Source organism: Myotis brandtii, unplaced genomic scaffold, assembly GCF_000412655.1.
Source record: "Myotis brandtii unplaced genomic scaffold, ASM41265v1 scaffold1750, whole genome shotgun sequence".
NCBI classification, from domain to species: Eukaryota; Metazoa; Chordata; class Mammalia; order Chiroptera; family Vespertilionidae; genus Myotis; species Myotis brandtii.
The window spans coordinates 28519-51181 of record NW_005356477.1 but is presented as its reverse complement, the minus strand read 5'-3'; the positions used below and the strand labels follow the sequence as shown (position 1 = coordinate 51181).

Sequence of the window (22663 nt, the reverse complement as noted above, 5' to 3'; positions counted from 1 at the left end):
TACACCTATGGATGAGGACAGTGAGGGGGGTTAAGGACAGAGGGTGGGGTGGGAACCAGGTGGAGGGGAGCTATGAGGGGAAAAAAGAGGAACAACTGTAATAATCTGAACAATAAAGATTTAATTAAAAAAAAAAAGAATCTGACTTTGTCCCAATTTCCTCTAAATCACAGTACCATCCAGCTATATTTTGGCTAATCCTTGCCCCTGATGCCCTACCAGATGTTATGCAGCACCAAGTGCAACCCCATCTGTCCCAGACTCTTCTACCTTTCTCAGCTGCCAAAATGTCTTGCTCTTGTCCACCTCATCCCCAAAGAGCCTATAAGTTCAGAGGATCCAGCCTTTTCATGGATTCACTCTGTTGCTCAGTACTACTACTTCCATAGTTTAAATAAATCATAGAAGATTTTTGCCTTCTAACAAAGAAGGAATCTTTATATTTATACACTAGAGGCCCGGTGCACGAATTCATGCACGGGTGGGGTCCAGCTGGCCTGCCCTGGAGCCAATCGGCCAGGCCAGCTGGGTCTGGCGGTGGGGCAGGGATAGAGGGCCGTTGGCGGGCCAGCCCTGTCCCCTGAACTCCCAGTCGAGGGGACAATTTGAATATTACCCTTTTATTATCTAGGAAAGATGATACAGAAATTGAACTATTTCTACCATGCAGAATTTAGCATTTAACAGGATTTTAAAGTGATTAAATTGCCATTCTAACTTGGATCTGTATTAGGTAGTAAGTACTGGTATTAGTCCAAGTTATTGGAATGTGAAGTGAAAGTTCCCCAGGAGTCCAGACGGATCTGTAACCCTTCAGTGGAACAGGGGGTTTCTGGCATACAAACAGGCGGTTTCAGGTGATTTATGTGGTGGCACCTGGGACTTGAGACACGTCTAATAGAAGGATGTATGATACACGATGGTTACGTGGTCCTATTGGATCACAGACGCCCACTGGATCATAAGGTTTAAAATACCACAAAATTGGCTGCGTGACAGTTTGATGGAGCTTTCCTGGGTTAGACTAAGCTTCTCACCCCCAGGCCTACCCTGTTCTCCTGGGGGGAAACGTCCCATGGGATGGAGAGGGAATGTATCGACTTTGTCGTCTGTACTTCCTGGCTGCACTTAGGTACATCCAGACAGTATCTGTGAGGAGCAGGAAATGCAGAGCAAGGCGCAGCAGTTCTTCCTCTCCCGCCAGGGTGTACTCGGTGTCACCAGAGGAAAACTTGTCAGGGTTCTAACATGGGGCGGGTTTGTCTATAGGTGGATGTCTGACCTGGGGACGAACGAACCACCTATTTGACAGTATCGATTATGATCAGTGGTGGTATCTGGATGCTTTCCACTCCCATTCATGAGCAACCCAACCTGAAAGCAGTCTAGTAATTGCCTTTAAGGACCCAGGAATGAATCAATGCCTCGCTAAGGAATGAGACAATAATGGAGACTGAAGCAATGGTTTTTATTAAATCACACGTCATGAAGTACAGAATTGAAAAAGGAGATAAGAGGTGGGGGGAAGGAAGAATATCTGATTCTTTGCAGTGCTTGTGGAAATTTCTGGAATAATGAAATGCATACTATAAAATAGCATTTAGAACAAACACCCCATTTTATAGGTCATAGGACAGTACCAAACATTAGTAAGTTTAAATGTAACAAATATGATTTTTGGTATATAAATTTGCAAAAACAGTCTCTTTTCTTCTACCCCTCAAATTAACCTCTTAGAAGCAAATGTACGAGCCCTGGTTAACTAGATGTATGCATCATGACACTGAATGAAATGGATTGTACATCTTTCTTAATCAGTCTGCACAAATTTCCAACTGGCTTCTAAATCTTGTAACGAAGGATCAAAATGTAGGCTAAAGGAAACACATCAACTAGGTAGCAAGTGCCTTCCTTTGTAACGTGGAGGTTGTTTTCTACTGTCTGAATTTTGCTGCTTCTCTAAAATAAAATGTGCCCTGGCCAGTTTGGCTCAGTGGATAGAGCGTCGGCCTGCTGACTGAAGGATCCTGGGTTTGATTCTGGCCAAGGGTACATGCCTGGGTTGCAGGTTCAATCCCCAGTAAGGGGCATGCAGGAGGCAGCCGATCAATGATGCTCTCTCATCATTGATGTTTCTATCTCTCTCTATTCCTTCCTCCCGGAAATCAATTAAAAAATATAAAATAAAATAAAATAAAATGTAAGAGGTAAATGGTACCCTTGTGCCTCAAGGAAAGTTATGGGAACTCTAAGGCAGATATTTCCTTTGCATTCACGTATCTTCCTGGAAAGAAAATACAATTTTTCCCTTCCTCTTTCCATTCACATTTACTCTTTCCAACCTAAGATAGGACAGACAGAAAAAGCAACCACAGCCAGTGTGGCATCTTTGTGCTACTAGAAGAGTGACATCACAGGCACAGTCTGAGCAAGGTCAGAAAGGACCCTGTCAGGTCAATGTGGAACATGGCCTTGCTACTTGGATTAGCTCCTTCCAACCTGGAAATATGTCCTCTGGTCATTAAAGAACTGGATGTATCCTTTAGCTTATGAAATAGGATTTGAACTTGAAATCTTAATTTTTAAGTCCTAATTTTGCAGGGTAGCTAGATGATGAATATATATATTAAGACTTTGTAGCTGGATTGCACATGAGATCAGATTGCCAACTTCTTGACTTTCAAATTTAGACTTCATTTTATCCTTAAGTGCTGAGCAATATATATAGCATGCTGTGAAATGTCTATTATAGTTCTTTAATTCATCAGTATTAATACAGAATTATCTTTTGCGTTCCTTGGTACTTTTTATTCAATGTAATCAGAAGCTGTGATGTTTTGCCTTTGTAGTCCTTTGCTTTGTTACTGTAATGTGTGGTGTGTTTTTTTACGAAGCACGTGACTTTGGACTAATGTGAGGCGGATGATCTTAAGACTGCTATATATATATATATCACTCTCTTACTTTATAGGGTTTTCCATTAGAATAAGCTTTTATCAAATAGATCATTGATGCAGTTTAGGATTTACACAATTTGCATTGTCAAATGGCTCTTATATTTATAGTTCAATTCCAAAAATAGCAAACTTGATAAACAGCCACTTTAAACTTGTTCTGGCGAACCAGACCCTGCTGTAGCTGTAGTCTGAGGTAGTTACCCATATGAGCCTTCTCCACTGTTATGGCCTCCACATGAGTCAGTATTTAAGGAGATTATAGAACCTATGAAAGCTTTCTGTATGTACAACTAGGTTTTGTTTTTCTTATGCTGCTGATTTTACAACTCTGACTAAAGCTGACCGGAATGGATCAGTGTATGTGTAATATTCTAGTGCTTTAATGCCTTTTTTTATGGAGGGGTGGGTAATGTTATTTGAACAGATGCAGAAGGAACTGTTAGTGAGTCAAGACAAACACATTTGAAATAAAGGAACTGTGTATTAACATGTTAACAATTCATAGCTGCACTTTTTATGACATTTTGAAAATTTATAGGCACAGAATAGGTTTTGTTAAACATTTTACTTGCAAAAATTTATTTCATTGTTATTAGTAGGAATTTTATTGGTTTAATAAAATTGGCAAAACTGTAAAAATAAAAGAAATGCAGGTCTTTACAAAGCATATGCCTGAACCTTGATGGGGTCACTGACTGCTGTCTGAGCTTTCAGCCCTGCAGGGCATCAGGTATCTGAGGGTCATAAGGCTCTGGAAAGTTCAATCGCATCTTCAAGACTCTCTCAAAATTAAATGTATTCCTGTAACAGACCAGCCAAGATGAGTTACTGGTGCCCCATGAGCAGCAGTGGTAGGGCTGGCTGTGGTGTTTAAAGACACTGTGTTAGGAAAATGGCCGTCCAGTAAGCGAATGCACATTGATTGCCCTGTTATTATGAATGATAGAGAGTTGTTTATATCCCTGGGGGAAGCCATGGAGTGGACTTGTCTGTGGTAGACCACTGGCTAGCACTCCCCCAAATGCCCCATAAAGAGAGAAACTCCAGGCATCATTGCCTGGGGTAGAGGAGTCTTTAACAAAATTAAGGCATGGAGCTTGCCCAGTGGACTAAGGGGGCCCGACCGGCAGGGTGACAGATGATGCCCTCGTATGGGTCTGAGTTGTTTTTGGGTGATGACACCTTTAATCTTAGTACAGGCAGTGAGGTTGCCCACGGTCTGAGTCCCTCTGACCTTGTGGCCGTCTTCCCACTGAGGCTGGGGCTCCCTTCTTTATCTCAGGTATAGCCTTTGCAAGGTTTATTTGCTGTTTCAGAAGACAAAGCAAAAGCAATCCTAAACTGAAGCCATTATTATAGCCTCTTCTCACACCAGAACCAGAGTCCGTTCTGGCCTCGCTTGGTGCCATGCTGGGACTGGAGGAAACATCAGAACAGCTGCTATGCTGACTCACTGAAGAGCAAGGTGGGGCTGCTCTGCTGAGTGGCTGAGATGCAGAGCCCTCATCCAGGCCAGACACTGTGGGGTAGTCTGCAAGCAGAAGCCTGTTCCTTATGGCCCGATGAGAACTGTCTTGAAAAAACCTCCTTCACCCTGGGCACTCAGCTCGGGACCCAGGCAGACAACTGAGGCGGCAGCCCACTGGTAGGGTGAACCTGGAGTGAACCTCTGTGTCCCTAAGAACGACTAAGATGGCTCTAAATCCTCCCATGCTTGTTACAGTTCAATTGTGTCCTTCCCACCCCCAACCCAAATCCACACCGAAGCACTAACCCTCAATACCTCAGAACGTGAACTCTTTTGGAGATGGGTTCTTTATAAAGGTAAGCAAGTTAAAATGAGCTCATTAGGGTGAGCCCTAACCTAAAAGGACTGGCGTGCTTATAAAAAGGAGAAATTTGAACACACATAGATACAGAGGGATGATGATGTGAAGATTTAGGGATAACACGGTCACCTACGAGCCAAGGAGAGTGACCTGGGACAGACCCTTTATTCATGGCCCTCAGAAAGAACCCACCCCACTGATACCTTGATTATGGACTTCTAGCCTCCAGAACTGTGACACAATAACTTTCTGTTGTTTAAGCCACCCGGTTCATGGTATTTTGTTATGGCAGTTCTAGCAACAAATAGATGATTAATTTTTAATTTTCTAGTAAGCCAGAACAGTATCCTCAAATTCAGTTTATTAATTTGTGATATAAACTGAAGCCTGAGCCTAATATGCCTGGTCTCCACCTTCCTGGGAATAGGATCACTCAGTAGAACAAATAATAGATAAAATATCCTGGTTAATGTGAAGAAATTTATAAAACTAGGTTGCTTTATTTATTAGTTTTAGACTTAGCCAGGAGGGTCTCACCTTCTTTTCAGCCACAGTGACCATGAAAATATTTCTTAATGCCCAGTTGGTGTGGCTCAGTGGTTGAGTGTCTACCTCTGAAACAGGAGGTTGCAGTTTGATTCCTGGTCAGAGTACATGCCCATGTTGTGGGCTTGATCCCCAGTAGTGGGCTTGCAGGAGGCAGCCAAACAATGATTCTCTCATCGTTGATGTTTCTATCTCTCAGTTCCTCTCTGAAATCAATAAAAATATATTTTAAAAAATATTCCTTAGAATAAGAAAGCTTGGGCTCTAGTCCTGGCTTTGCAGTGAACTTGGTAGATCATGTAACTTTTCTTTAATTATCATTATAAAGAAAGAATATACCCTTATAGCATTAACATTACAGAAAGGTTCATAGAGAGTTAGAGGTATTACGGGATGTCTCTCCATTCTAAATAACTTTACAGTATATTCTGCATAAGCCCTGGGAATGACTGGATTAAATTCAAAACCCAACCCTCAAAACTTTTGTCTAAAAGTTTTTTCCAGAAACTGTGAATATGATCTTATTTGGAAATAGGTTTTTTGCAGCTGTAATCAAGTTAAGATGAGGTCATACTGGATTAGGGTGGGCTATATGCCAAAGACTGGTGTCCTTAAGAGATAAATTTGGACAAAGACAGAGACACACAGGGAAAATGCCATCTGATGATGGTGGCAGACACTGGAGTGATGTGTTGACAAACTAAGGATTGCCAAGGATTGGTGGTAACCATCAGATGCTGGAAAGAGGCAAGGACTGGTCCTCCCCTAAAGTTTTCACAGGAAGAATGGCTCTGCCCATGGCTTGATTTCTAGCCTCGAGAACTGTGAGAGAAAACATTTGTGGGTTTTTTTATTGTCTCAAGTTTTACATATGTCTCCTTTTCCCCCCAATTGCCCCCCCCCTACATTTCTGGATTTAAAAAATATTTTTTTTATTGATTTCAGAGAGGAAGGGAGGGGAGAATCATTGATCGGCTGCCTTCTGCATGCCCCACAATGGGAATCGAGCCTGAAACCCCAGCATGTGCCCTGACTGGGAACTGAATTGTGACCTCCTGGTTCATAGGTTGATGATCAACTACTGAGCCACGCTGGTATGGCCATTCCTATTGTTTTGAGCCACCCATTTTGTGGTATTTTGTTATTTAGGAAACTAATGCACATCTCCTTCTCCCACATCAGGATGGGAGATACACTGGACGCTCTCTACATTCTGATCAAACAGGAATTCAGAAAGTATCCCTTTCAAAGGATATTTTTAAAGTACAGACCGATATCTTATTTTGACTATTATATTATACAGTACATATTAAGAAATTTAAACTTTAGTTGTGTAATTGTTTATCCTTTTCCCCCCTCATATCCCACTGCTAGTCTCAGGAAATTTATGGGTCCCAATTTCAAACTACAATTAAAATCTGAACATTTCTCTTCATTTCACTGCTAACATCCTGGTCCAAGCCACTATCATCTCTCACAGCCTCCTATTTTCCCTTTTCCCAATCTTGCTCACCTAGTTTACTGGTAAAAGAACCGATTTGATAAAATCTAGCATTCATTTATGATAAAACTCTCAGCAAAGTGGGAATACAGGGAATATACCTTAACATAATAAAGGCCATATATGACAAATCACAGTTAACATCATACAAAATGGGGAAGAGCTAAAAGCGTTTTCCTTAAGATCAGGAACAAGACAAGGATGTCTACTTTGACCCCTTATACCCAACATAGTACTGGAAGTCCTAGCCATAGCAATCAGACAAGAAAAGAAATAATAATCCAAATTTGAGAGGAAGAAACAAAATTGTAATTATTTGCAGATGACATAGTAATATACATGTTTGGAGAGAGAACCCTAAAGATTCCACCAAAAGCTATTAGAACTAATAAATGAATTGAGAAAGGTAGCAGGATGCAAAATTAATATTCAGGAATCAAATGCATTTTTATATACTGATAGTAAACTATAAGAAAGGAAAACTAAGAAAACAATCCCATTTACAATTGTATCAAATAAAATATCTAGGAATTAATTTAACCAAGGTCTTTTATCTAAAAGACCTGTACTATGAAAATTATAAGACACTGAAGAAAGAAATGTAAGAAGATACAAAAAATGGAAGGATATACTGTACTCATGGGTAGGAAGAATTAATACAGTTAAAGTTTCCATACTACCCAAAGCAATCTACAAATTCAATGAAATTCCTATCAAAATACCAATGGCGAAAATGGTGGCATAAGTAAATGCAGTACTCACGTCCTTCCACAATAACATCAAAATTACAACAAAACTATAGAACAACCAACATTCAGAACCACCTGAATTCTGGCTGAACAGAAGTCCTACAACTAAGGGTATAAAGAAGCCACATCAAGACTAGAGGAGAGGCAGAGATGTGGAACAGGATGGTCCCACACCCACATGTGGCAGATAAAAACCGGGAGGGATAGCTTGGCTGTGGAGGTCCCCCCGAGGGATCTCAGCCTCACACCAGCCCCCCCAGCACAGGGTTCCAATGCCAGGAGAAGTCCCCATAACTTCTGGCTGAAAAAACCAGCAGGGATTATGGATGAGTGAGATGGAAGGCTGCTGGAGTTCCAGGTGTTCCTCTTAAAGGGCCCATGCACAGACTTACTCAGACTCACTTAGCTCTGAGCTTCAGCACTAGGGCAGCAGCTTGAAAGTCATCAGGTGTAGAGAGCGCTACAGCATTTGGACAGGATCAAGCCTCGGACTGACAAGAGGGCACAGTACTCTTGTGGCAAAGCCACATACAAGTCCCAGCTTGAAGGGCAAAGCCCTCCCAGCACAATTATAGCCAAAGGCTATGGTTATATGTAAGCTTGACCTTATAGTCTAACCTTGTAGTCCTAGGTAGTTAAGGGATATGGGCTGTGGGAAGTACAGCAAGTGCTGCCAAAACAAAGCTTGACAGAGTTCAGAGAATTACAATAACAGGAAAGAAGCAGATTTGAAACTTGCAAGAACACTGTAAATATCTTGACCACTCCCTTGTTTTGCTCTGTGTGATCTGACTATAAAATAAAGATTCAGCTTACAGGTCGGTCACCTGTAGGGAGTCGCTATAGGGTTAAGCCTCGGATTGACCTGTGGCAGAGCCACAAACAAGTCCCAGCTTGGAGGGCACAGCCCTCTTAGCATAATTAAGCTTGACCTTATGACCTCCCTAGATCCTTCCTAGGTAGCTAATGGGCTGTGGGAGGTGCAGCAAGTGCTGCCAAAACAAGTGAAACTCACAAGAACATTGTAACTATGTTGACCACAACCTTGTTTGTCTCTGACTATAAAATAAAGCTTCAGCTTACAGGCCGGGTCTTTCTGTGTCCTCATCCAGGCATGGAAGATCTGCTGAGCCCCAGCTGTATTCTCTTTGTCTATCTTTTTTAAATCCTTCACCGCCCTCCCTCAGGTTTACCCTTGGCCGTGCTGGTGTGGCACAGTCACTGTGTCCTTATCCAGGTGCAGTGATCACCTGGTCCCAACTGTATTCTCTTGTCTGTTTTCTTTAATCCTTCACAGCCCCTCCTCAGGTTCACCATTGGCTGTGCTGGATGCGGTTCTATCAGGGACATAGGGAGAGGAACTGAAGTGTTTGGCATCAGGGTGAGAGCTGGAGGGGCAGCTTCCTTCCAGACAGAAGTGCTGGCAGAGGCCATTGTTCCTTTTCTGAGCCCTCCTCCCACAGACCTGTCAGGTGAGCTCCATCAACCGGGCTAACATGATTAGTCCTGCCCTGGTGATTCCCTGAAACTTCAGAAAAAGAGCTAAACAAAATGGAGACAACCAATTTACCAGATGCAGAGTTTAAGACACTGGTTATAAGGATGTTCAATGAACTTAGGGGAAGAGTAGGTAAATTTGGTGAGAACTTCAACTGCATAAAAAGGGCATGGAAACCATAAAGGAGAACCAGTCAGGAATGAAGAATAGAAGAAGTCTGCGTGAAGATGGAGGCACAGATTAGAATGATGCACCTGCAAGTAAAGAATTCAAAGGATTTCTGGCTACCCCCAGAAGCCAGGAAGAAACAGGACCTTCAGAAGGAGCATGGCCGGGCTGACACCTTGATTTTTAACTTCCAGCTCCAGAAATGTGAAAGAATAAGTTCTCTTGTGTTTTAGTCAACCAGTTTATAGTACCTTGTTACAAAAGGCCTAGGGAATGAATACAGTCTGCTTCCACAGACCCATTTTCAAATCACTCAACCAAAGTCTAAATCCTATAATATGTATTTTCTAACAACCTCTACTGTGATACCCCACAGCTCCCTATGTCATGTGTTTTCCCTCACTACACTAAATAATAAACCCAAATTGTTTAACTTTAAAAAAAGAAATGAAGAATACATGAGCTAAAATGAAGAATACATTGCAGGGAATCAACAGTAAAGTAGATGAAGCAAAGGATCAAGTAAGAGACTGGGAAGATAAGGAAGCAGAAAACAACCAATCAGAACAGCAAAAAAGAATAAAAAAAAATAAGGATAGAATAAAGAGCCTCTGGAATAACTTCAAGCATACCAACATTTGCATCATTGGGGTACCAGAAGAATTGGAGAGTGAGGAATTGAAAATCCATGTGGAAATAATGACACAAAACTTCCCTAACCTGGTGAAGGAAATAGACATACAAGTCCAGAAAGCAGATATTGTAGAAGACAGAAGAAACCCAAGCGACGCTTACAGAAATGGAGTTACACAGCTTTATTATGCTGACGGTCTCAGTGGAGTCACCTCCAAAATCTGAGCAAACCAATATGGTGGAAGCCCCTCTTGTATCCCCTTTTGGTGTCTTTGTCCCCCAGATATAGAATGGGACTTCCGGACCTTTCGCGGGCTTTGCAAAAACCCCATGTGCTAGAATGGGGGCAGTGAAACCACACCTATGGGCCTGGCCTAGCGTCAGCACTGATAACCCCCTCCAGGGGTTGTGTATTGTTCAGTTTATGGCCTCAGCTCTTGCAAGACCAGATTTTGGGAAAGGGGCAGTGACTTAATTATAAGCTATCAAGAATGTACATTAGGTTACTGGCACAAATTCAGATTACTAGCCCCTTCCACCCCCCGCAAATGTCTTATTTTCCCCATCACAGAGAGTCTCAAACAAGATAAATCCAAAGAGGTCTACACCAAGACACATTATATTTAAAATGCAAAAGGTTAAAGACAAAAAGAGAATCTTAAAAGCAGCAAAAGAAAAACAGTTAGTTACTTACAAGGGAGCTCCCATAGGACTGTCAACTGATTTCTCAACAGAAACTTTGAAGGCCAGAAGGGACTGGCAAAAAAATATTCAAAGTGATGAAAACCAAGGACCTACAATCAAGATTATTCTACCCAGGAAAGGTATAATTTAGAATTGAAGCACATATAAAGAACTTCTCAGACCAAAAAAAAAAAGCTAAAGGAGTTTACTACCACCAAACCAATATTACATGAAATGTTAGAGAGTCTTCTTTAAGAAGGAAAATAAGCAAAAATATGAATAATAAAATGGCAATAAGTATGTGTCTATCAACAGTTGAACCTAAAAAACAAAATAAATGAACAAGCATAACAGAAACGGATTCATAGATACAGAGAACCTTTTGATGGCTGCCAGATGGGAGGGGATTGAGGGGGATGAGTGAAAAAGGTTAATGTAATTGAAAAGTAAAAAAATTATACCACAAAAACCCTCAAAGAGCCACAGCAATCTTGCCAAAGAAAAGCAAAGTTGGAGATATCACACTACCTGATATCAAACTATACTACAAGGCCATAGTAATAAAAAAAGCATGGTACTGGCATAAAAGCACACATAAATTAATGGAACAGTATAGAGAGCGCATGCTTATATGGTCAATTAATCTATGACAGCCGAAACCGGTTTGGCTCAGTGGATAGAACGTCGGCCTGCGGACTGAAAGGTCCCAGGTTCGATTCCGGTCAAGGGCATGTACCTGGGTTGCGGGCACATCCCCAGTAGGAGATGTGCAGGAGGCAGCTGATCGATATTTCTCTCTCATCGATGTTTCTAACTCTCTATCTCTCTCCCTTCCTCTCTGTAAAAAATCAATAAAATATATTTAAAAAAATTAATCTATGACAAGGAAAGCAAGACTACACAGTGGGGTAAAGACAGTTTATTCAATAAATGGTGTTGGGGACAGATACATGCAAAAAATGAAACTAGACCATCTTCTTATACCATATACAAAAATAAAATACAAATGAATTAAAGACTTAAATAAGAGACTGAAACCATAAACCTCCTAGAAGAAAACATGAGTAGACTCTCTGACATCGCTCTTACTCGTATAAAAAAAATCAAATCTCCCTGGACAAGAGAAATAGAAGAAAAAAATAAATGTGCCATGTCAACTAAAAGTTTTTTGCACAGCAAAGGAAACCATCAACAAAACAAAAAGACAACCTACCAACCAGAAGATGATATTAGTCAATGATAATCCACTTAGGGGTTAATATGCAAAATTTATAAAGAACTCTTTCAATTTAACACCAAAAAAGCAAACAATTCAATTAAAAAATAGGCAGAGAACCTGAATAGACACTTGTCCAAAGAGGAGGTACAGATGGTCAAAAGACATATGAAAAGATGGTTAACGTCACTAATCATCAGGGAAATGTAAATTAAAACCACAATGAGATACCACTTCACACCTGTCAAAATGGTTAGCATCAATAAATCAACAAAGTGCTGGCAAGGATGTGGAGAAAGTGAACCCTCATGCACTGTTGGTGGGAATGCAAATTGCTGCAGTCACTATGGAAAACAGTATGGAGATTCCTCAAAAAAATTAAAAATAAAACTACCTATGACCCAGCAATTTCACTTCTGGGTATTCATCTGAAGAAATTCAAAACACTAACTTGAAAAGATGTATTCACCCCTATGTTCACTGCAGCCCTATTTACAATAGCCAGGCTATGGAAGCAGCCCAAATGCCTATCAATGAACAACTGGATAAAGGTGTGTACATATATACAAAGAAATGTTACATGGCCATAAAAACTGAAATCTTACACTTTGCAGCAACGTGGAAGGATCTAGAGGATATTTTGCTGAGTGAAATAAGCCAGTCAGAGAAAGACAAATGTCATATGATTTCACTTAGATGTGGAATCTAAAAAACAAAATACAGTGCAACTTTGGTTCTCAAACTTAATTTGTTCTGGAAGGCTGTTTGAGAAGTGATTTGTTTGAAAAACTGAATTATCTCCCCCCCCTTATAAATTATGTAAATTAATTCTTTCCAGACCCACCCCCGCAAACGATTCCGTATTGTTTAGTCTATAAACAAACACTTCTTAAATTTATGGAACCACCCCCTACTATCCTTAAATGAATCACTTTCAGCACTCAGGGGTGTTTGTTTTTCAGGAGTTCAGTATATGGCATCTTCAATTGTTCACATATTGTTGCCTCCGAAATGCTGCCTGCCAACTGCATTTGGTTTATCCCAATCAACAACAGTCTTTCTACCTCTTCAATTGCCTGTGACCATTTTTTCACACCTTTAGCAACATTAGCACTCTTGATGGCCTCTTTGTTTTAAAATTGTGCTAATTATCCATTTTGCCAGCAACAAAAGCAAAAAACCCACAAGAATATCCACAGCATGATTTCTTGAGATGTAGACAACTGATTTACATTATCTCCTCTGTTTATGGCCTGAGAGAGCTTTTTGTCATGTTGATGTATCAGCAGGAAAGGGCTGTCAGGTTGAGAACTGAAGATTTTATTCAACAACTGAGACATTATTTCCATGAACAACTTGGTTGAGAATTGAATTGTTTGAGATGAGAGATGTTCAAGAACTGAAGTTTAACTGTAAATTGAATCTGTTCCAGAACCACAAATGATTCCGTTTTAAACTTTCTTACATACGGTACACATCTAATGTACTATTTGTAAGCAAATACTTTAAAAAACAAAAAGGAAAGGAAGTGTAGAGTAAAAAATGAAAATTTAGGTACACACTAGAACTTACCTTGAATGCTGAGAGCTACTGATGACTGAATATGGAGGAGGGTGTTCTTGTTTGGAAGAGGAGTTCCCTTCCATAAACACGTCAGGGAGCTATTCTTCTGGGGTTCTTTCTCTTTCGTCTCTTTGCTCCACTAGAACTTGCTTCAGGCTCACTGGGCCTCTGTCTCACTAAAAACCTACCCAATGATTGTTTTTGCCTGCGTTTTAACATTTGCCTGAAGTGAAACACTGCATTGTCATTGAACAAGTTTATTGCTCGGTGTGCTACTTCTTTGTCAGGGTGATATTTCTCAATGAAACTTTGCATTTCTCCCCATTTCCCAAGCATTCCCTTGATAAGTGAAGTAGGAATATCCTCCCTTCCCTCCTCTGAAGAGTGCTCCTCAGCTGCTGGCTGTTGCTGCTCCTTCTGAAGGTCTTGGAGCTCCTCAGTGGTCAGCTCAGTGTTGTGGTCCTCCACCAACTCCTCCACATCATCATCATCCACCTCCAAGCCCATGGACTTGCCCAGAGACACAATGTCCTCCACAACAGACACAGGCTTGTCCTCACAGCCCTCACAGGCTCTGTCAGCAACAGACTCGGGCCACAGTTTCTTCCAGGCCGACTGCAGGGTCCTGGAACACACTCCCCCCCACGCTTCATCTATGAGCCTCAAGCAAGTGAGGATATTAAAATGTTCCTTCCAGAACTCCCGGAGGGTTAAATTAGTTTCAGAGGTCACCTCAAAACACCTCTGGAACAGTGCTTTGGTGTAGAGTTTCTTAAAGTTAGAAATGACCTGCTGGTCCATGGGCTGGATGAGCGGAGTTATGTTAGGTGGCAAGAACCTCACAGTGATGAAGCTGTGCTCCTCTATCAGCTCGGCCTCCAAGCCTGGAGGGTGGGCAGGAGCCTTGTCCATGACAAGAAGTGCCCTGAGTGGCAACTGTTTTTCCCAGAGGTATTTCTTCACACTTGGGGCAAACACTTCATGAATCCACTCAATAAAAAATTGCCTGGTTACCCACGCTTTGCTGTTAGCCCTCCACATCACATTCCACTTGTTTTTCATGACATTATTTTTCCCGAAAACTTGTACGTTTTCAGAATGGTAGACGAGTAGAGGCTTCAATTTGAAGTCCCCACTCGCATTGCCACACAATAGTAACGTCAGCCGGTCCTTCACTGGCTTTTGTCCTGGCAATGACTTCTCCTCCTGTGTGATGTAGGTCCTCTTTGGCATTTTCTTCCAGAAGAGCCCTGTCTCATCACAATTGAACACTTGTTGGGGAACAAATCCCTCAGCCTCGATGAATTCTTGAAATTCTGTCACAAAATTATCAGCAGCTACTTTGTTAGTACTGTCAGACTCCCCATGTCTCACTACATGAATACCACTTCTTTTCTTAAATTTATCGAACCACCCCCTACTAGCCTTAAACGAACCATTTTGAGCACTCATTTCAGGGCTGTCTTTCAGGAGGTCAGTATGCAGCATCTTTGCTTTTTCACATATCATTGCCTCTGAAATGCTATCACCGGCTAACTGTTTCTCATTTATCCAAATCAACAACAATTTTTCTACCTCTTCAATGGCCTGTGATCGTTGTTTTGTGAGCACTGTCACACCCTTAGCAACATCAGCTTTCTTGATGGCCTCTTTATGTTTTAAAATTGTGCTAATTGTCGATTTTGCCATGCCATACTTGGTAGCCAGATCAGACACACGAACACCTTTATCATAATTTGCAATTATTTCTTTTTTAAGCTCTATCGTTGTTCTCACAACTTTCCTTTTCACTTTGGTATCACTAACTTTCTTAGGACCCATGATGACTTACTGTACGTATTTAATAATAAGCAGCAAAAAGGCAAAACACAAAAACATTCAGAGCACAATTTCCCGAGATGTTAACAGCATGAGGTTTAGCAGTAAACTGACTCATACTTGCTCATTCTCTCCTTTGTCACCTGAGAGATGCATGACTGATCATACAGGGATCAGCATGAAAGGGCTGTTGAGTTGAGAACTGAAGTTTTGTTCAACACCTGAGACATTTTTCCGTGAACAACTTGGTCGAACCCGAACTGTTTGAGATGGGAGACCTTGGAGAACCGAGGTTTGACTGTAAACAAACAAAGAAAACAGAAAGACTCACAGATAGAACAAACTGATGGTTGCCAGATGGGAGGAGGGTTGGAGGATGGGAAAAAGGGGAAGGGATTAAAAAGTACAAACTGGCCCTGACCGGTTTGGCTTGGTGGATAGAGTGTCGGCCTGGAGACTGAAGGGTCCCAGGTTCAATTCCGGTCAAGGGCACGTACCTTCGTTTTGGGCACATCCCCAGTAGGAGGTGTGCAGGAGGCAGCTAATTGATGTTTCCAACTCTCTATCCTTCTCCCTAAAAAATAAATAAAATATATTAAAATAAATAAAAAGTACAAACTGACAGTTACTGAATAGCCACAGGTATGTAAAGAACAGCACAGGGAATATACTCAGTAATATTGTAATAACTATATATGGTGCAAGGTGGGTATTAGACTTATTGGGTCACTTCATAAGTTATATAAACGTCTGACCACTAATTGTACCTGAAGCTAATATAATATTGAATGTTAACTGTAATTGGAAAAAACAGTGACCCTTTTTTTTATTTTATTGATTTCAGAGAGGGAGATAAGAAACATTAATGATTAGAGAATCACTGATTGGCTGCCTCCTACACCCTCCCTCCCCGCACTGGAGATCAAGCCCACAACCCGAGCATGTGCCCTTGATTGTAATCGAACCCAGGACCCTTCAGTCTGCAGGCTGACGCTCTATCCACTGAACCAACCCAGCCAGGGCAAAAGTGATCCTTTTAAACTATTAAGCCATCTTTCCTTGCTAAAACTTTCCAATGGCCTCTCAGCGAACAATTTCCTTATGATTGGCCACACTGACTACTCTACACCTTGCTCACTCTGTTTCACTCATACTGGCTTTCAGACTCTGGAATCCCTTGGGCAGGCTCCCACTTCAGAACCTTTGTCCTCCCTGTTCCCTCTGCTCAGGTCCTCCCCAGATATCTACACGGTAGATCCCTCACCTTCTTTTTTCAATGTCACTCTCATTTTGGGTTCCTTCAAAGCAAACCCAGAGACGAATAATTTGGTGCAGGTAGTTTACCTGGAAGATTATCCCAGAAATTATAGTGAGGGAGTGGTGAGTGAAACAGGGGAGGGAACTGTATAAAGGGCATGTGCAGCCCTGGCCAGTGGGTCAGTGTTTAGGCCATCAGCCCGCACACTGAAGGGTCACGGAACTGTATAAAGGGCATGTGCAGCCCTGGCCAGTGGTTAGGCCATCAGCCCACACACTGAAGGGTCATGGGTTTGATTGCTGGTAAAGAGCAGGTACCTGCGTTGCAGGTTCGATCCCGTCCCGGGTCGAGCTGTGTGTGGCAGGCAAGAGCAGGTACCTGCGTTGCAGGTTCGATCCCGTCCCGTGTCGGGTCGGGCTGTGTGTGGCAGGCGACCAATTGATGGTTCTCTCTTTGCCCCTCCCTCCCTCCTTCCCACTCTCTCTAAAAATAAATGGGAAAAATAAAAAATAAAATCCTCAGGTGAGGATTAACGCCACAAAAATAACTGAAAAAGAAAAAGGGCATACCTAAGCACCAGGGCTCAACCCTGTTAGTGACCCTGAAGGATTATGTAGAATATCCACCAACTTTCATCCCTCAGTCCGGGGTCGCTTGCATGGGCATTATTTCCTGGCATGGTTGGCCTACTCTGCAAGGCTCCCACTTCCAGACAACACCCCTGGGCAGACAGAAGCTCTTGTTATGTGAGCCAGCTGCACAAAGCAAGCTTCTTGGGGTTGTCTGCAGGGACACAGAAGCGGCCCCTTGTTTGTCCTGGTCACTTTCTCAGTGCTGCTCACCTAGATGGCTCTATTTAAAACCGGAAGCCACACCTCACAGCGGCCTGACCTTCCCGGTTTTTTTCCACTGCACACATCCCTTTACAACTTATCATACATTGTTTTTTTTGCTCATCTTCCCTCCAACTCTTTGTTCACTCATGTGTATCCCAATTCCTGAGCAATGCCGCCAGAGTAGGCCCTCTGAAAATATTGAATGAGTGCATCAAAAATCTGAGAGAAACCTGGCTTTTTGACATTTAGTGGGAAAACTAGATAACTTCTGTTAGCTTCCAGAGTTGTAAAACTATTGTGAAAGTATCTCCTTTTACAAATATGTATTGTGGGGACAATAACTCAGATTCCTTGATGTCCAGGATCCGTCTTTTCTAATATATTTTGCTGATTCTTACTACTTCCAAAGTATTATGATTCCTACATACACTTTATTACAATGCCCTATAATACCCTTTTCAAGGTGCCTTTCACATATATTCGCATTTGACAGTTGCAGTAACTGTGATGTAGACAATACTAGAATTATTCCCTTTGTTGAAAAGCTAAGTAATTTTCCAATTTCTTTTTGAATTCAGACGGATGGTTTTTCAATCCTTTTTCTCTCATGCTCTCCCCTTGACAATGATACTCATTTTTACCAGTTTTTAAAAGTGCTGAATGTACCTACCTATGACTTGGGGATTAAGTCTTGATTTCTATGGCATTTGGGAGGTCTCATTTTCTAGAAAAGTAGGTTTTCTTCTTTGTCCCGTTTAATTTTACTTAAAGTCTCAAAAGGGCTCAAATTTTGAATTACTAAACTGTTTAGAAACATTGAAGAAAGCTAACTTGTGTATAAGAGATTTCCTGTTATAGGAAATCCATTTTTTTTTGGCATATATTTATAAGAGATTTCCTGTTATAGGAAATCCATTTTTTTTTTTTTTGCATATATTGACAACTGTCACGTCATAATGAGCAAGCACGAAAAAGGACAGTTTTGGATGAAGAGGGCTGACCTCTAGTTAGGGAACTTTTTTTCTGCCAAAGGCCATTTGGATATTTGTAACATCACTTGTGGGCCATACGAATTATCATCTTAAAAATTAGCCTGCTGTATTTGGTCAAACATTTAATTAACTCACCCCTAATGCCTTGGCAGGGCCAGACCCCACCTGAGTTACAGGAACCTATACTGATGCAAACATAAACAGACCAACCATCCAGACTCATAAGTGAACCACGTTCCACACTGACTGGGACCCGATTCCCGGATTCTCCCACATGAGAGGAATCACTTAATGGCTGTCATGAAAACAAAACTCAGAGCTCCCCCACTGCTATTCCACTGTCGGCATGTGCAGTCATAATCATACTCAAAATAAACTTTGCCAAGAATCAGATTTAGTGTGTAAGGGCCAATGAGCTCAGAAATGAGACTGGTGGGTGCAGCCAAGGAAGGTCAGCTGGAGATGAAAAGGGCCCAGGTCTGCACGGGATGCACTTTAGGCTACATGTTTCTAATGTCTGCTACAGTTGGCTAAGTAGGCATTAGCACCAGAAATCAACTGTGAAAGACTAACTCAGAGCATTCTTGCACAGTTCAGTATTTCCATGTGAACAATTTTAAGTGGAGACGGAGTCAGGGACAAAGGCAAAACATGGCAGACTGCTGCATCTGTGGTCCCCAGGGAACCAGAATTCATGCCTTGGTGTTGAATCTGGGCTTGGCCATGTGACTTGCTTTGGTCAAGGGGACATTAATTAGCCAGCATGGTGAGAACAGAGGCTTGATAAGCACTTTGCACCTTGGAGCTTGTCTTCTTGGAAAAGTCTAAGCACCCTGCGATAGCCATGCTGTGCAGACATCAGCAAGGCCACGGAGAAGCAATGAGGTCCCACATATGTACAATGAAGCTTCTTGGATCTTCCAGACCAGGTACTGGCCACCAGCAAAATGCAGTGGAGTAACTCCAGGTGGTGCTATTTGGAAAAGAAGAACCACCCACTTTGTGAAATAAAAAACCCAAAACAAACAAACAAAAAAACAACAACCCCAAAAAACTAAAAAAGAAAAGAACCACCCAGCCCAGCCAGCCCTCTCACAGCCCAGCCCACGGAAACAGGGGAAATCATAAATCACTGTTGTTTTAAGTCACACATGATGGAGTGTTTGTTGTTTTTTTTTAAAGAAAAGAAAGCAAGAATTTGACTGCAGCAAAAATTACTTAGATAAGAAACAAGGAAGGGCACAAAAGAAGCAACAGGAGAGTGTAGGCTGGGCTGCTCTGGTTCACTGGGAAGTCAGAGAAAAGGGAGCCTTGGGGACAGGTTAAGGGCGTTAGCCAGGGCAAGCTGTCCACTGCTCCCATCGCATTTCATGAGGCCCGTAGTACAGTGAAGGCGAACCTTTTGAGCTCGGCGTCTCAGCATTTTGAAAAACCCTAACTTAACTCTGGTGCCATGTCACATATAGAAATTTTTTGATCTTTGCAACCATAGTAAAACAAAGATTTATATTTTTGATACTTATTTTATATATTTAAATGCCATTTAACAAAGAAAAATCAACCAAAAAAATTAGTTCGCGTGTCATAGGTTCGCCATCACTGCCTTAGGGGTTCAGGAATACCTGCCTGTGAGGGGAGGAGAGGGGGAAGGGAACGGCAGGGCATGCTCCCTGGAGGGAGAGCACCATGAAGTGTTTTAATGGAGTTGTTGACTTTAATGCAGCAGTAAGTGCGACACAGGATTTATAAGAGAAAGGGAAGAAAACTGCATTGTGGGGAGAGTAAATTTTGTTTGTATACTTTTGGGGCAGACTGATTAACTGGTACCTAGCACTGAGGTCAGGATGAAATTCTGTCCTTGGCAAGTTCTCTAGGGTACTGAAGAAAACTATTTTTGTTGTTTACTAATTCTCAAGACAATTTTGAGGGTTTACTTACAGAGCATACTTGTATAATGTTTGCAGTGTCCTTTTGATGATCACCTTTGACCTTGTTAGTTCTGGTTTGTACAATTTCCCTTATTGGAATGTTAAAGAAGAAAATGCAGAGATTGGGAAAGACCAACTCTGGAGTGGGCCGAGGTCTGAAGTCCCTCCCCCCACAGCTTTTCCCCTCATTTAAAAACAGCATCTGTGGCATCAGCAGTCTATCCAGCCCATCAGTCAACAAGTGAGGGTTACCTAAACCTGGAATGCCCTAAGAAGGCTCAGGCCCTCACAGGCAGCCCTAGGGCCCAAGTTCCACACGTGGCATTGCACTAAGAACCAGGTGCGAAGGGGCCCTGGAGCTAGGGGCCTAGGATATGCGAGCTGCTTAGTGGGGCCAAGTGGCCTATGGAAATAGGACCTCCCTGAAAGGCGGGAGTAGGAAGGCGATAAAGACAAAGGAGAGGTTACCTGGTGACAGAGAGATACAGAGGAAATGGAATTAAGAGCTGAAATACTTACGTTACTGACTCACCAAAGTGAAACAGAATTAAACTTTATTTATCGGGAAGACGGTGACTCTATCACTGGTGACGAGAGCTCTGGGGCTGCACTTTCTCCTCAGTAAGGTGGGTCGGGGTGGGGCGGGCTGTGCTTGGCAGGGGCTGCGGTGGTTTTGGATCTGGATCGATGAGCAGAGTTAGAGTTTTCTAAGACTGTGGCACCTGTCACACCGACCCAGAACTCACCTGTGTCCTATTCAGCTCTCCGTCCCCAATCCATCCCTATTCCCGTGGGATATCCCACATTTTTGTCTATTTCTTACCTGATTGGCTCCCTAGCTGGGCCTCAGGCAGGTCTCCCCAGAGAACATGTGCAGGATCATTGAGGAACCGTTGGCTGCGCTGGCATGTTAGGCAGGTCTGTACTGTCCAGCGCTGTCCCTTGCAGCCTGGGGTAAAAGTGTGAAAATGGAAGAGAGTGCCTGGGTTACAAGAAAAGGTCTCTTGCACCCAGGTTTGTCTCCATTGTTTTCTAGTAGGAATTCCACCTGCTCCCCACTTTCAATGAAGATTTGATAGTGTGAGTCCCCTGCATAAACTATCAATTTCTTTTTTAAAAAAAATCCTCACCCGACGATATTTTTTCCATTGATCTTTAGAGGGAGTGGGAGGGAGGGAGGAGGAGGAGGAAAGAGAGTCACTGACCAGTTGCCCCCAGCATGTGCCCTGACGGGGCCGGGGATCACACCTGCAGCCAAGGTATGTGCCCTTGACTGGGAATGGAAGCTGAGACCCTTCAGTCTACAGGCCAATGCTCCAATCACTGTCAAACTGCCCAGAGCTAAACTATCAATTTCTCGGTACTTTTTTTTTTAAGTCTTCACCAGAGGATATTTTTTCCCATTGATTTTTAGAGAGTGTGGAAGGGAGGGGGAGACAGAGAGAAACATCGATGTAAGAGAGACACCTCGACTGGATGCCTCCCATACGAGTCCTGATGGGGGCTGGGATAGAACCTGCAGCCCCCCAGCCCGAGGTCCGAGACTCTAACCACTGAGCAGAATGGGCTAGGGCCTCGGTATGCTTTAAGGTAAAGCCCAAACCCCTTTACAAGACAAGATCTGCCCTGTTTCCTTCTCCAGCCTCGTGTCTTGTGCACTTTAAACTTCAGCCTCCTAAACTCTTGCGTTTTATCCTCAGCCAAGGATATTTTTTCCACTGATTTTTAGAGAGTGGAAGGGGGGGGGCATTTATGTGAGAGAGATGCATCTATTGGCTGTATCCTGCACCCACCCCAACTGGGGCTGGAACCTGCAACCCAGGTACATGCCCTTGACCGGACCGAGAGGCTTTTGACGCTCTAACCGCTGAGCCACCAGCCAGCGCTCCTTTAGTTGACAGCACGTGCCCCACAAGCTCTCCTCAGTCAACACCCAGGCCGAGAACTCCCATCCCCTTCTGCCTCAGCACCACTGGCAGAGGTAACAGCACTGCACTCCTCCAGCGAAGGCATTTCCTCACAGCCGCAAGGATTTTTAAAATACGCAGTACCTGATCCGTCAGGGCGCTGACCTCTTCCCCTTATTGTCAAATCAGGCGGCTCAGGCACAAACGGCCGCGGGTCCGCTTCCGGGTCAGGGCACCGGCCTAGGTCCCGGGCACCTGGTCTGGGCGCGGGGGGCAAGGGAGGCAGCTTCCCTCCCCCTCCCTCTCCCTCTCCCGTCAGTCAACGCGTCCTCGGGCCTGCGGCGAATGAGCCAAAATTATTCCTACTTCTTTTTGTCAGCCGAAAATAGATTTGTTGGTGTGCTGCAGAATTTCAGTAATCAGTTTGTGTGTGCCATGAGATGAGAAGGGTTAAAAACCGCTGTCCTGCACTGTTCCCATTGCTCCTTTCTCAGCCGCCCCTTCCCCGGGAACAATGAACCCCGCGGGGCGCCCGGCGCACCGAGGAAGGCAAGTACCGGAGGGCGCGTCCCGCACAACG

The 22663-nt window shown here is 42.9% G+C and overlaps 2 protein-coding genes across 4 annotated transcripts in view; both read right to left on the bottom strand.

Moving 5' to 3' along the window:
• Nucleotides 1-20796, bottom strand: part of LOC102263585 (tigger transposable element-derived protein 1-like) — a 58622-nt gene extending 37826 nt beyond the window's left edge. The window contains exons 1-4 of one of the 3 annotated variants that reach the window (XM_014537240.1): nucleotides 20709-20796; nucleotides 15306-15460; nucleotides 13354-14660; nucleotides 2193-3818 (exon numbers count right to left, since the gene is read on the bottom strand). In XM_014537240.1, the coding sequence (XP_014392726.1) occupies nucleotides 13435-14660; nucleotides 15306-15318 (1239 nt within the window). In that variant the 5' untranslated portion in view covers nucleotides 15319-15460; nucleotides 20709-20796 and the 3' untranslated portion in view covers nucleotides 2193-3818; nucleotides 13354-13434. Of the gene's footprint in view, nucleotides 1-2192; nucleotides 3819-13353; nucleotides 15461-20708 lie in introns of those variants that run through there. The other 2 variants (XM_014537239.1, XM_014537237.1) reach the window with 2 other exon arrangements.
• Nucleotides 20696-22663, bottom strand: part of RPP21 (ribonuclease P/MRP 21kDa subunit) — a 2586-nt gene continuing 618 nt past the window's right edge. The window contains exons 2-4 of the mRNA XM_014537268.1: nucleotides 22228-22402; nucleotides 21000-21125; nucleotides 20696-20855 (exon numbers count right to left, since the gene is read on the bottom strand). Coding sequence (XP_014392754.1) covers nucleotides 20758-20855; nucleotides 21000-21125; nucleotides 22228-22402 — 399 coding nt within the window. The 3' untranslated portion in view covers nucleotides 20696-20757. The remainder of the gene's footprint in view (nucleotides 20856-20999; nucleotides 21126-22227; nucleotides 22403-22663) is intronic.